The sequence below is a fragment of the Diabrotica virgifera genome, chromosome 7 (genome assembly GCF_917563875.1).
Source record: "Diabrotica virgifera virgifera chromosome 7, PGI_DIABVI_V3a".
In the NCBI taxonomy this organism is placed as follows: Eukaryota; Metazoa; Arthropoda; class Insecta; order Coleoptera; family Chrysomelidae; genus Diabrotica; species Diabrotica virgifera.
This window is the reverse complement of record NC_065449.1, coordinates 176,459,832-176,473,469: the sequence shown is the minus strand read 5'-3', so window position 1 is coordinate 176,473,469 and position 13,638 is coordinate 176,459,832. Positions and strand designations below refer to the sequence as shown.

Genomic DNA, 13,638 nt, shown 5'->3' with positions numbered 1-13,638 from the left:
AATAGGAGTGTTGGGTATTGTAGCTTAAGTATTCAACCGCAGTAGCCATTGTTGCTCGTTAGGGGATGAAGCAAAAAATTCAATTTTTGGCGTAGACCTATAGTAATTAATTAGCAAAAAAATACCCACTTGGTTTTAGGTTTTTAAACTGGTTATTTTCTCTTTTTGTGGATTCCGGGGAATGATGATAACGGTAGGGGTTGAAGGGGGTGAGTTTGTAAATTATTGTATACCCAGTCTTTCAGCAATTAACAAGCAATAAAATATGCCGCCGGAAGCGAACCTCTATCTAATGTCGTTCCGGAAATATGAATGTTGGCTATCCTAGCTTAATATTAAGCTGGAATAGCCACCTGCTTCTCTGAAGGGGTTGAAGCAATACATTTTTAATTTGCGTAATAAATTAGCAATAAAATAGCAAAAAGATATGGGGTAAGTCTCATGGCTCCCTTATGAAATGGCTATTCTAGTTTAATAGACATATCCCCAACGTCTTGGGGTTGGACGGGAATAGCTTTGAAACCTTAAATGGGGACCTCCATTTTTTTAATGTAGATTCGGATTCTAGGCGAAAAATTGTATTCAGTACCATAAAAATTTACAAAATTTGAATTAATTTCATATTATTTTTACCTTCGTCTTCACCCGTTAATTTTTCATGCGGATTCCTATTACAAATATGGATCTTTATTCCTCCATTTGGATGCCCTTCTATGGGAATGGTGTCTCCATGTGAATATCCAGCACATTTTGATTCAGCCATATACGCCAAACAGACATCACTTATATTATGTAACTTATCACCTAAAGTCCTGAAAAATTTAACACGTATAATTTTGGTACATAACTTAATGTATTTAAAATATTTAGTTAAGATTTCTCTCTCTCTCTCTCTCTCCTCTCTCTCTCTATTGCCTTCCCTCTGGCGTTTCTTAGCCAAAAGTGAAAGATGGCTGATTGGCTGGATCAACGTATCCTCTTCTGTTTTATCCTTTCGAAATTGACTATGCAAGTCTTTTCAATTCCTCTTTATTTCTCGCTCTCTGTTTGAATTCTCTGAATCCAGGTCAATTCTTTCATGATTAGTTAACATACATATGTATATGACCATATAAAAGTTATACAGGGAAATTCATTAAGAATGTCCAATCTCTGAGTTTTAGATTCTAGACCTCAAAATATTAAGATTGAACCCAAATCACTTAAATAAAATCTTACTGAGTTACAGGGTGTTTTATTCAGAAATTTAAAAACTATATTTGTTTGTACCCAGTACTTTAAAACTATTTGACATATCCTTGTCATTAGGGCAGTCAGTGAGGGTATTTGGCTCCGAATTCCATCCTACTACATCGATTTACTTTCTATTTTCACAATAAGTAGGGAATAGCTCAAGAAACAAAGTCTACCCTATGCGGATGTGCGCTTTTATCTTGGGGGTGGTTCCCACCACTTTTCGGGGGTGGAAATTTTTTTGGTTAAAATAGCCACGAAAGTGGCTAAAGAACCCAATTCTAAGCAAAAACTCTTATATAATTTTTTCTTGAGAACTCAATACTTTTTGAGTTATTCGTGGTTGAAAATTGGCCATTTTCATTGAAACATATTATTACTTTTTCGAACGGTTTTTTGCGAATACCTTAAAAACTATGCATCTAAGTAAAAACACTGTATATACAGTAGGAAAAATGAAATAATACCCATGAACGAACATATAAAACACGCTGTATTTTCCTGTCACCGTGTCACATAAAAAATTGGCCAGCGCAAGTAGATGTAATAATTATTATAACATGTACTTGCGCTGGCCAATTTTCTTTGTGACCCGGTGACAGGAAAATACAGCGTGTTTTATATGTTCGTTCATGGGTATTCTTTCATTTTTCCGACTGTAACATTTTTGTAGCTTATAAAAAACAAAGAGACTCGTTCCTTCATAAATCTTCTAGTTATAATAAAAAAAAGAGATATGGTAGGTTAAAAGAGTATTTTTTTGATGCATGCTCAAATTGGTGTTTTCAACTTGAAATAATAGAGAACCGGTCGATTTTAGGTGTTGTTCTGAAGCTATTTCCTTGTGGCATTTTTATGATTAATTATTTATATGGGAAATAAGCCACAATTAAAATGAAAAAAATAATTTTATTAACGTTTCGACGCCCAAATCGGGTGCCGTTGTCAAAATACAAAATATTACTAAAATAAACTAAAGTGTTGTTGCTAAGCAAAAAAAAATTCTTCTAATAATTTATTTAATCTCACTCATTTATATTGGCAATTCAGACATATATTATACATTTTAAAGTAGAAGACTTTAAAATGATATTGCCAATATTTTATGAGTTGCGTTCCTGGGACGACTTACTGAAAGATAGTTCATTCGATTACATGAAATTAACCCCAACTCAAGAATATCCGTCATAAAAAATTATAGCATGTGATATGTCTATGTTTTCTGGTTTTTTTATATATCTGGTTTTCCCTTGTGATTTACTATGAAGTCTCTAACGCGAGAATTTTACTGTCGTTGCATTTGGTTGTCTTTTTAAAGACATATCACATGCTATAATTTTTTATGACGGATATTCTTGAGTTGGGGTTAATTTCATGTAATCGAATGAACTATCTTTCAGTAAGTCGTCCCAGGAACGCAACTCATAAAATATTGGCAATATCATTTTAAAGTCTTCTACTTTAAAATGTATAATATATGTCTGAATTGCCAATATAAATGAGTGAGATTAAATAAATTATTAGAAGAATTTTTTTTTGCTTAGCAACAACACTTTAGTTTATTTTAGTAATATTTTGTATTTTGACAACGGCACCCGATTTGGGCGTCGAAACGTTAATAAAATTATTTTTTTCATTTTAATTGTGGCTTATTTCCCATATAAATAATTGATTTTAGGTGTATAATGCTACCAATGTTAAATGTTGATTATATTCAAACTAATCGAGATCTGCTGCAAAAAAATTGATGACTAATGTATTTTAAGAAGAACTGAGAAGTATATTTAACCCCTCATCCATCAGAATTTAAATGCATCGTTTTCCTTTTAGAATACTTTTTACTATAGTGTTATTTCTATGTTTGAAAAGTTGGACTAGTTTAAAATGAATGGTTTTTGAAAAAAATAAAATCAAATTATAGAGCACATTTTTAAATTTTCTTAAAAATCTTCCTTTTTCTCTATGTAACTCGAAAATGATAAGAGATACGAAATAAAATGTAGAGTGTTTTAGATAAACAATTTGTTTTTATTTTTTATTACTGTATCTTTTATAATTTTCAAGTTACATGGACAAAAAGGAAGATTTTTAAAAAAATTTTAAAATGCGCTCTATAATTTGATCTTATTTTTTTTTCAAAAACCATTTATTTTGAACCCGTTCAACTTTTTGAACATATAAATAACACTATAGTAAAAGGTAGTTTAGAAGAAAAACGATGCATTTAAATTCTGGTGGATGGGGGTTACATATACCTACTTCTCATTTTTTCGTAAAATACATTAGTCATCAATTTTTTTTACAGCACATCTCGCTTAGTTTGAATGTAATCGACCCTTACGATTGCTCATTTTAAAGGTCTTTTCAAGCACTACAAAAGGAATTGGTAGAATTACACACCTAAAATCGACCGTTTCTCTATTATTTCAAGTTGAATACACCAATTTGAGCATGCACCAAAAAAACATACTCTTTTCACCTACCATATCTCTTTTTTTATTATAACTAGAAGATTTATGAAGGAACGAGTCTCTTTGTTTTTTTTATATTCTACAAAAATGTTATACACAGTTTTTTTAGTTAGATGCATAGGTTTTAAGGTATTCGCAAAAAACCGTTCAAAAAGGTGTTATGTTTCAATGAAAATGGCCAATTTTCAACCACGAATAACTCAAAAAGTATTGAGTTTACAAAAAAAGTTATAGAACAGTTTTTGCTTAGAATTAGGTTCTCTAGCTAATTCCGTTGTTAGTCTAACCAAAAAATTTTCCACCCCCGAGAAGGGGTGGGAACCACCCTCCAAGATAAAAGCGCACATCGACTAGGGTAGACTTTGAATTAGCAGATAAGTAGAGGCTGTTACCAAAATTTCATTAAAATCCATGCAGTAGGATAGAATTCGGAGGTAATATCCTATTCTTGCTCCCATTGACTGGCGTACATACCTGGCAGAACGTGTAGGTACTGTATACACAACTAAATTATGATAATAAACGTTTCTGGCTACTAGCAGAGGCGTATGACAGGGGCAGTGAATAGTTGACCCTCCCCAAATTCTACGCCACTAGCGGAATTGCTATTTTAGTAGAATTTTTCGATTCTCCAATACTTTCTATGTAAATAATATCCTCTTTATTTAATAATGTCGTTAGTTCTCGAGATATTTGAAGTTAAAAATTCAAATATGTATCTCAAACACTAATGGTTTTATCGTTACGAATAAAGAGTAGGTATATTATTTACATATTATAGTCTACGAGCCGAATAGGAGGTCAAAATGTACCCATCTGCTTGCTGGATGAAACATTTTTTTTATTAAATTTCATACATAGACAAATACGGCCAGCACGGGTTGCCCATCAAAATCGTGTCATAGCTATCCGTAAGGGGGAACGTAGGGGTTGAAATCAACATTTCAAGCATATTTTTGTGAATTTTTTTTAAAGTATGATAAAATTATTTTATTTTTAAATTAAATAAGCGTATTCAGTATAATTCAAAGAATACTCAAAAAAATTCAAGGAAAAATATTAAAAAATAAGCGAACGGTGGCAAATTTTTAAAGACACCTCAAAAAACAATGAATTTTGCGGTGGACATCAGAATTTATTATTGGATCATGGTAGACAAAAAATTGAAAAAGATTTTATTAGCTTATGAGTTTCTCGAGGCAAGGCTGTCAAGTTTCTTTTAGTTTTAATGATCTTTGACTTTTTAGTATCTTTTAGAATTTTTTGTAAAAAGGGTGAAAATCAACATATTTATTATTGTTAAATAAAAAATAAGCATAAAACAAAAAATATATCGACAGCGTTACCTCAATGAATGTCTAAAGAAAATATATACAAAATTCCAGGTGGGTCGGTCAAGTAGTTTTTGAGTTACAATGTCTACAGCCTTTGAAAAAAGCAGCTTTGAGGAAAAAGCATTTAAAGTATTGTCAACTTTTATTTTCAATTTCTTATTTGTCTGTCACATCGTAAAATTATGCACACCGGAATATATTTTAGAATCGCGGAGTAATTTACAAAAGAAAATGAGAACAGCTGCTGACCGTTGTTCATTACGTTCAAGCATGCTGATGCGAACCTGCTGCAAGGCGAGTCGAAGATAGGGATATTCAACACTATCTCCCTACCTTCGACTCGCTTTGCAGCATCTTCGCGCCAGCGCGCTTGAGCGTAGTGAGCAACGGTCAAGAGCTGTTCTCATTTTCTTTTGAAAATTACCCCGAGATTCAAAAACATATTCCGGTGTGCATCACTTTACGATTTGACAGACAAAAATATTGAAAATAAAAGTTGACAATACTTTAAAAGCGTTTTTCTCAAAACTGCTTTTTTCAAAGCATGTAGATGTAGACATTGTAACTCAAAAACTACTTGACCAACTCACCTGAAATTTTGTACATATTATTTTCTTTAGATATTCCTTGAGGTAGCACTTTCGAGATATTTTTTGGTTTATGCTTGTATTTTGTTTAACAATAATAAATATGTTAATTTTCACCCTTTTTTCTGTAAAAAAGTTCGTTGTTTTGACTTCTGGGTGATACTAAAAAGTCAAAGATCATTAAAACTAAAAGAAACTTGACAGCGTTACCTCGAGAAACTCATAAACCAATAAAATCTTTTTGAATTTTTTGTCTACCATGATCCAATGATAAATTCTAATGTCCATCGCAAAATTCATTGTTTTTTTGAGGTGTCTCTAAAAATTTGCCATTTTCAATATTTTTACCTGATTTTTTTTGTGTATTCTTTGAATTATATGGAATACGCTTATTTAATTTAAAAATAAAATAATTTTGTACATACATATTTTCTAAAAAAAATTCACAAAAATGTGCTTGAAATGTTGACTTCAACCCCTACGGCCCCCTCAAGCATAGCTATGACACGATTTTGATAGGCAACCCATGCTGGTCGTGTTTGTCTATGTATGAAATTTAAAAAAAAATGTTTCATCCGGCAATCAGATGGGTACATTTCGACCTCCTATTCGGATCCCGTACTAATAGATAGTATTGAAAATCCAAAAACTTTGGTAAAATAGCAATTTCGTCAGTAGCGTAGAATGTGGGGAGGGTCAACCATTTACTGCCACTATCGTACGCCTCTGGTAGTAGCCAAAAACGTTAGTGTATAATTTATTAGGACATACAGTACCTACACTTTCTCTCAAGTATGACAATGATAGGTCAAACAGTGTTAAAATGCTGGAAAGAAATACTTTTAAAATTTTTAACCCTGCAACTCATCAAGGATCCACATTTTATTTAAGTGATTTGGGTTCAATCTTAATATTTTGGGGTCTATAATCCACAACTCAGAGATTGGACATTCTGAATAAATTACCCTGTATAATAAAAAAACATTTTAGTTACTTACAGTATCCTTCTTCCAAATGTATCCATAAATAGTTTATCTTGATGTCCCGAAACTTTCCATACTCCCAAACCTATGCCAACCATATGCACATATACTGACTTTGAAACTGCACTACCTCTTGCATCAGCCTCTCCTAACAAGGTGTCAAAAGAAATTGTCAGTCTTTTGACGTAGAAGGTGTTATCAAAAATGTTCTCCTGTCCAAACAGATTGACATACCGACCATTCGAGCCAGAGTGTTTCTTTTTGTTCATTTCATGATAATCTAAACATTCTTCTTCGTAAAAATCGGCGAATAACTTTGGTAAACTTGTTTTTATGGATCTGCCGTAACCATTATCAGCCGAATGTTGTCTCTTAGAATATACTATTTCTTGGTTTTCTACAGCTCCCGTTTTATGAAGTCGTGGTCCCACCAAACCTATTATTATTCCTTCTTCCTCAATTTTATTCCTATCTTCTTGATGTTCTGCCCTATTTTTTCGATGACCTTCGTTAATAAAGTATGTATAAGAACTAATCGCTAATAGAGATGATAACTTAAGTTCGTCATAGGTCATATAATTTTCCATTGTCAGAGGAAGTTGCTCTCTACAGCTACCTATGTCTTCCCAATGACCAAGACCAGTTGCTCCGTCGAGCAACATGTACTTGTCATAAGGTCCAACGAACACAACTGCTCTTTTGCTTAATAATCTATTAATGAGATCTACGGGAGTCATGGCTTTGTAGAATTCCAGTTCATTGTCGTTTCCATGCTCTCTTTTAAAAAGTATAAAATCACAACACATTTGAAGAACTTTTTCATGGATAACTGGATAAGCGGAAGTGATATTTCTTAGTAACTCATTCTCGTTTACTATATTTTTTAAATGGTTACATCTGTTAGTTTTTGTAGGAAATTCTATGGGAAAACTATCACTATTTCGTATTATTTCTTCTAGTGAAGGCTGTGGCAATACTTCAATTTTGAGGTTATGTAACAAAGATGCCGATTCTTGTGTCCACTTTGGATTAGGAGACCATTCTGAACACGTTTCATTTGATTCTGGCTTCTTGAACAATCTAGACAAACCTAAAAAGTATAGTATGTAAAATAAAAAGTGTTTATGCTTAAACTATATTACATCATTGCACAAAACACGTAACAGTTGGCATAGTAATATCATGAGTCTAATTTTAAAAAGAGCGATAAAAACCATAACCATAAGGTAAGAGGAGCAAGTAACTCGGCTTTGAATAGTTTTACCAAGCCTGCCCTCCAAACATGCTCGATGGGATTTAAATCGTGAATGTGCCCTGGTCATGCCATTTTAGTAATAGGTTTGTTCTAGCATCAGTTTCAAAAGGTTTGAAACCATCAGCGAATAGCGGACCAGCGCGAGTAGAGGGGATAGCACTGGTGACTGTATTATGTTCTCTCACTGACCAACTGTTTGCTGACGGTTTCTGACTAGTTTGACTGTTTGCTAGAACAAACCTATTATCAACTTCATTTAAGTACTCTGACAATTCTGGCGGCATCAGGGTGTGCATTGTCATGCATCAGTGTATAGATTTCTTCAATAAATGGTGCATATGGGACATATTGTTGCAGTACCTATCTCATCTATTAGACAAGTCGAAAACGGCGGATTCGTTGGGAAAAATATTCTCATAAGATTTTTTTGCATAATTACATTCGTGAGACATCCCAGAATAAGGTTCAAGAAGTCGCCCACGTGAAAAGTGGGCCAAATTTTTTTTAACAATTGTAGCAAGAAGAATAAGTGTGCTTGCCCAGGCAATCCTAGACAATTTTTTTTAATCAAATTGCAAAAATCAATTTTTTTGGCCCGGACAATTTTTTGTACGTTTTCTGGACCATTCTGGATAAAAAAGGTCTCTTATAATTTTTCTCTCAAGTTGATCGTTTTCGAGTTATAAGCAATCTAAAATTGAAAAAAAAACGAAAAATGGCGATTTTCAAGGCTTAATAACTCGGTTAAAAGTTATTATTATGAAAGTCAGAAAGTGACTAAGTATATTAAAGTTTAATGCCCCCCCTACAAGATCCTGAAGAAATTTTTGTCATTATTTTATTACTAAGCTGTTATTTTTAAGTAATAATATTGAGCACCATGCACGTGGTAGCCGGCCGTAAATGCTGACTGCGAGAGAGATGCCACTCCGGCAGTCCGGGGTCCGGACAAATAATCCCTGGACAAATAATCCCGGACAAAAAATCCACACAAATTATCCCTGGACAAAAAATCCCCGGACAAAAAATTCCCACAAAAAATCCCGGATAAATAATCCCCACAAATTTTTTTGGACAAAATATCCCCACAAAAAATCCCGGACAAAAATCCCCAAGAAATATTTGCTGCCGAATGAATAGTTCTCTAAAAGTTTTCCCGAAATTTAACCAAATTCCGAATTTCAAGTCCATGCTGAAAACTTCAAAAATTTACATGACAAAAGAGTGTGAATTTTTCAAAAATCGTGGAAGATATGGGGAATGAGCTAAGGCCCCGTTCTCATGACAGGCGCGTAAGGCGCGTTTTGATAACGCGCGATTACAACTACATATAAGTATTTTACTTAAGACCGTTCACATGCTAACGCGCGTTTTAGATCATTATCATCAGCACTTAGATTAATAAAAACATCAGCATCATGTGAATGGTCTCAAGTAAAATGTACGTACAGTGGGAAAAATGAAAGAATACCCATGAACGATCACATCAATCACATATTTTTTATTTGCTGTTTTTTTTTCCATAAACGTCAAACGAGAGAGATAGATTATTAATAATCTGAATAATATGTGATTGATGTGATCGTTCATGGGTATTCTTTCATTTTTCCGACTGTAGCTGTAATCTCGCGTTATCAAAATGCGCGTTAAGCGCCTGTCATGTAAACGGAGCCTTAGCTCATTCCCCATATCTTCCACGGTTTTTGAAAAAACACACTCCTTTCTCATGTAAAATTTGAAGTTTTCAACATGGAATTGGAATTCGAAATTTGGTAAATTTGCGGGAACACTTTTAGAGAACAATTCGGTAGCAAATATTTCTTGGGGATTTTTTGTCCGGGATTTTTTGTGGGGATATTTTGACCAAAAAAATTTGTGGGGATTATATGTCCGGGATTTTTTGTGGGAATTTTTTGTCCGGGGATTTTTTGTCCAGGGATAATTTGTGGGGATTTTTTGTCCGGGATTATTTGTCCGGGGATTATTTGTCCTAGCTTCGGCAGTCCAATTGTGCATCTTACTTGCACTCACATTTACGGCCGGTTACCACGTGCATGGCACTCAATATTATTACTTAAAAATAACAGCTTAGTAATAAAATAATGACAAAAACTTCTTCGTGATCTTGTAGGGGAGGGGGGCATTAAACTTTGATTTAGTCATTTTCTGACTTTCATAATAACTTTTAAGCGAGTTATTAAGCCTTGAAAATCGCCATTTTCGTTTTTTTCAATTTTAAATTGCTTATAACTTGAAAACGATCAACTTTAGAGAAAAATTATAAGAGATCTTTTTTATCCAGAATGGCCCAAAAAACCTACAATGGGCCAAAAATATTGATTTTTGCAATTTGATTAAAAAAAATTGTTAAAAAAAATTTGGCCCACTTTTCACGTGGGCGACTTCTTGAACCTTATTCTGGGATGCCTCACGAATGTAATTATGCAAAAAAATCTCATGGGAATGGTTTTCCCAACGAACCCGCCGTTTTCGGCTGGTCTATATATACCTGTCAGCAGTCAGAGATCCCCTAGGAACAGCGTACAATTCTGTAAGCGCCTCCGAAGACATATAAGCCCACACCATAACTGAACCCCCTTAAAAACTTAGTCTAGCTAGAGCTAAAAGTGCACTGGGCATATCGTTCATCATCTCTTCTCCAGGTCTTCCCCAACCATTCGGCGAACGTAGACAAAATCTAATCCAAGAACACTTGAAATGTGTGTTACTGCAGGATGTCACGGATGCATCGAGTTACTAACGGATGCAAATGTTGTGTAAAGGATAGATAAAGACCAAAAATTGATTTGCACAGTTAGCGTATTTTGGTAGTGTGATGGAAAATGATAAGTACCACTTCAGGCTATAATGAAATTAAAATAAAGCTAGGAAGAGGGCAAGGCAGGTAACGAATCTAGTGGCGGAAAAATCTGAGACAGTGGCCTGATAAAACATTTTAAGACAGTTTAGCAAAATCTGGCCAATTATGCTCGAAATAAACAGTGATTTCTCATTTTTTTGCACACCGCCAGATAAGCAATAAATACTGCAAAATAGGCTTCGTTAAAAATTTTGCCCGCAATATCTAAGAAGTTATATGATAGTCTGAGCAGATTATCGGAGAATAGGCCATTTTTGGGAAAAGTTATTTATCAGCAATTTTATTGCTGGAATCGAATCTTATGACCCTATATATTAATAATATAGGTATGTAAAGTTCGCAATTAGTGTGCTACTTTCTTTATAAACAAAATGGCACCCGAAAATCGTGTTTTTTTCAATTTTTGCTCTATACTCCAAAGATTTTAACTTTACACCAAAAACACCAAAATAAAAATTCACCTAATTAAATTCTGCATCGAGACATGTTTTTCCCGATTTACTTCGACGAAAATTTTTCCCGGAAAATGCGGGTTTTTCCAACAAAATCTTTAATTTTCAACTAAAATTTTAGATAAGTAATTGTTTATCAATAATTAAATAACTTGGCAATATAAAAGCTCTTTTTGTATAGATTATAATTCCAGAAGCCGATGGAAATTGAATAAACAGTTTAGCAACAATTGAATTGTTAATTAAAAATTTACGGTCGCTATAATAACCACAATAATTATGATACATAAGAATAACTATGATTTTTATATAAAAAGATACTGTACCTATCTAATGTACTTTACAGAATTGAAATTGAACTATTTAAGCGGCCTCGGGAATATTTTAAAATTATAAACAATTTTTGGCTTATAAACAAAGAATATCTCGGGAAGTAATAAATTAAATTAAATAATGAAAAACGGTATTAGAAAAAAAGCGGCAGGACGCTTCTTCTAAAAGAAAAAACTTTTAATTGTGTGGTTCCTGAGATACAACCGGTCAAAGTTAAGCGGCATTTACGGTAAAGAGATAAACAATAGGATCATAATTTTGGAACCATCACCTTTTTATTTTTGTCCTCTTTCTTCATACCAATTTTAATATCTTTAAAATACTCATAACATATATTATTATAATAAAAACTATATATATTAAGAGTGAAAATTTTTTAATTTGTAACAAAATTCTTTAATTTATTTAAATAAAGATTGTTTAAATAATTATACAGCTTTCAAATGAGAATTATTGTGTTTCTAACGTTAAAAGATACACTTGTAGTAAGTTTCTCTAAAAAAGTCTACAACTGGAAAAAATATGTAGTTTTCTTTTCTTATAAATAAATTAATCTATTATAACAAAACAAAAGCAAGTTTGACATTTAATAATGCGTTAGTTAGATGGCTCCACTCGAGTTACTTGGGACCAAAAAAGAATGAAGAAAATTGCTCCATGGGAAGCCTAGAAAATGCATTTTTTTAACGTATACCGATTTTGAATTTTGAGATTACATTTTCTCCAACCTAATTTTTTATTGAAATTTTACTATTTTTGGCAATTTTCACTCGTAATATCGATGGCTTTTATTATAATAATATATGTTATTAGTAATTTAAAGATATGAAAATTGGTGTGGACAATGAGGACAAAAATAAAAAGGTGATGGTTTGAACATTATGATCCTATTGTTTATATTTTTGCCGTAAATGCCGGTCAAATTTGACCGGTTGTATCTCAGGCACCACTCATCAAAATTAAAAGTTTTTTCTTTTAAAAGAAGCGTCCTGTCGCTTTTTTTCTAATGCCGTTTTCATTATTTAATTTAATTTATTATTTACCGAGATATTCTATTTGTTTATAAGCCAAAAAATTATTTATAATTTTAAAATATTCCTGAGGCCGCTTAAATAATCCAATTTCAATTCTGTAAAGTACATTAGATAGGTACAGTGTCTTTTTATTCAAAAATCATAGTTATTCTTATGTATCATAATTATTGTGGTTATTGTAGCGACCGTAAATTTTTAATTTACAATTTAATTGTTGCTAAACTGTTTATTCAATTTCCATCGGCTTCTGGAATTATAATCTACACGAAAAGGGCTTTTATATTGCCAAGTAATTTAATTACTGATACACAATTACTTGTCTAAAATTTTAGTTGAAAATTAAAGATTTTGTTGGAAAAACCTGCTTTTTCTGGGGAAAATTTTCATCGAAGTAAATCGGGAAAAACACGTCCCGATGCAGAATTTAATTACGGTGAATTTTTATTTGGGTGTTTTTGGTGTAAAGTTAAAATCTTTGGAGTTATAGAGCAAACATTGAAAAAAACACGATTTTCGGGCGCCATTTTGTTTATATAAAAAGTAGCACACTATCTGCGGATTTTACATACCTATATTATTAATATATAGGGTCGTAAGATTCGATTCCAGCAATAAATTATTGATATAAATTGCTGGTAAATAACTTTTCCTTGTATTTTGCTAATTAGCCCAGAGTATGAGCCAGTATATGCAACATTAATTGATTCCCAATTTTCCTGCACACCGCCAGAATTAGTAAAGGCTGCAAAATAGGCTTCGTTGAAAAATATTGCTCGCAATATCTAAAGGTACGTATCCATTAGTTTGGTGCTCCGTGTGGATACGGCATGTGCTCTTCTACATATAAACCGCCACCGATTGGATCGCCGAGGGTCAAGATCGCCCGGAGCGGCGCTCACCCTCGGCGATCCAATCTGTTGAATCGGTGGCAGTTTAATTGTAGAGGAGCGCATGCCGTATCCACACGGAGCACCAACGTAATGGATACGTACCTCAAGAAGTTATATGAGCGAGCGTACGCAAACGTCAATGATTAGCACTCCAGGAAGAATGTAAAAGTTGTTTCTGAAACTGG

General features: G+C 33.1%; 1 protein-coding gene across 2 annotated transcripts in view; it reads right to left on the bottom strand.

Annotated features, from left to right (window-relative positions):
* LOC126888790 (uncharacterized) overlaps window positions 1–13,638 on the bottom strand; it is a 77,420-nt gene that overhangs the window by 16,106 nt on the left and 47,676 nt on the right. For both annotated transcript variants that reach the window (XM_050657163.1, XM_050657164.1), the window contains exons 2-3: window positions 6,624–7,698; window positions 634–812 (exon numbers count right to left, since the gene is read on the bottom strand). In XM_050657163.1, the coding sequence (XP_050513120.1) occupies window positions 634–812; window positions 6,624–7,698 (1,254 nt within the window). The remainder of the gene's footprint in view (window positions 1–633; window positions 813–6,623; window positions 7,699–13,638) is intronic.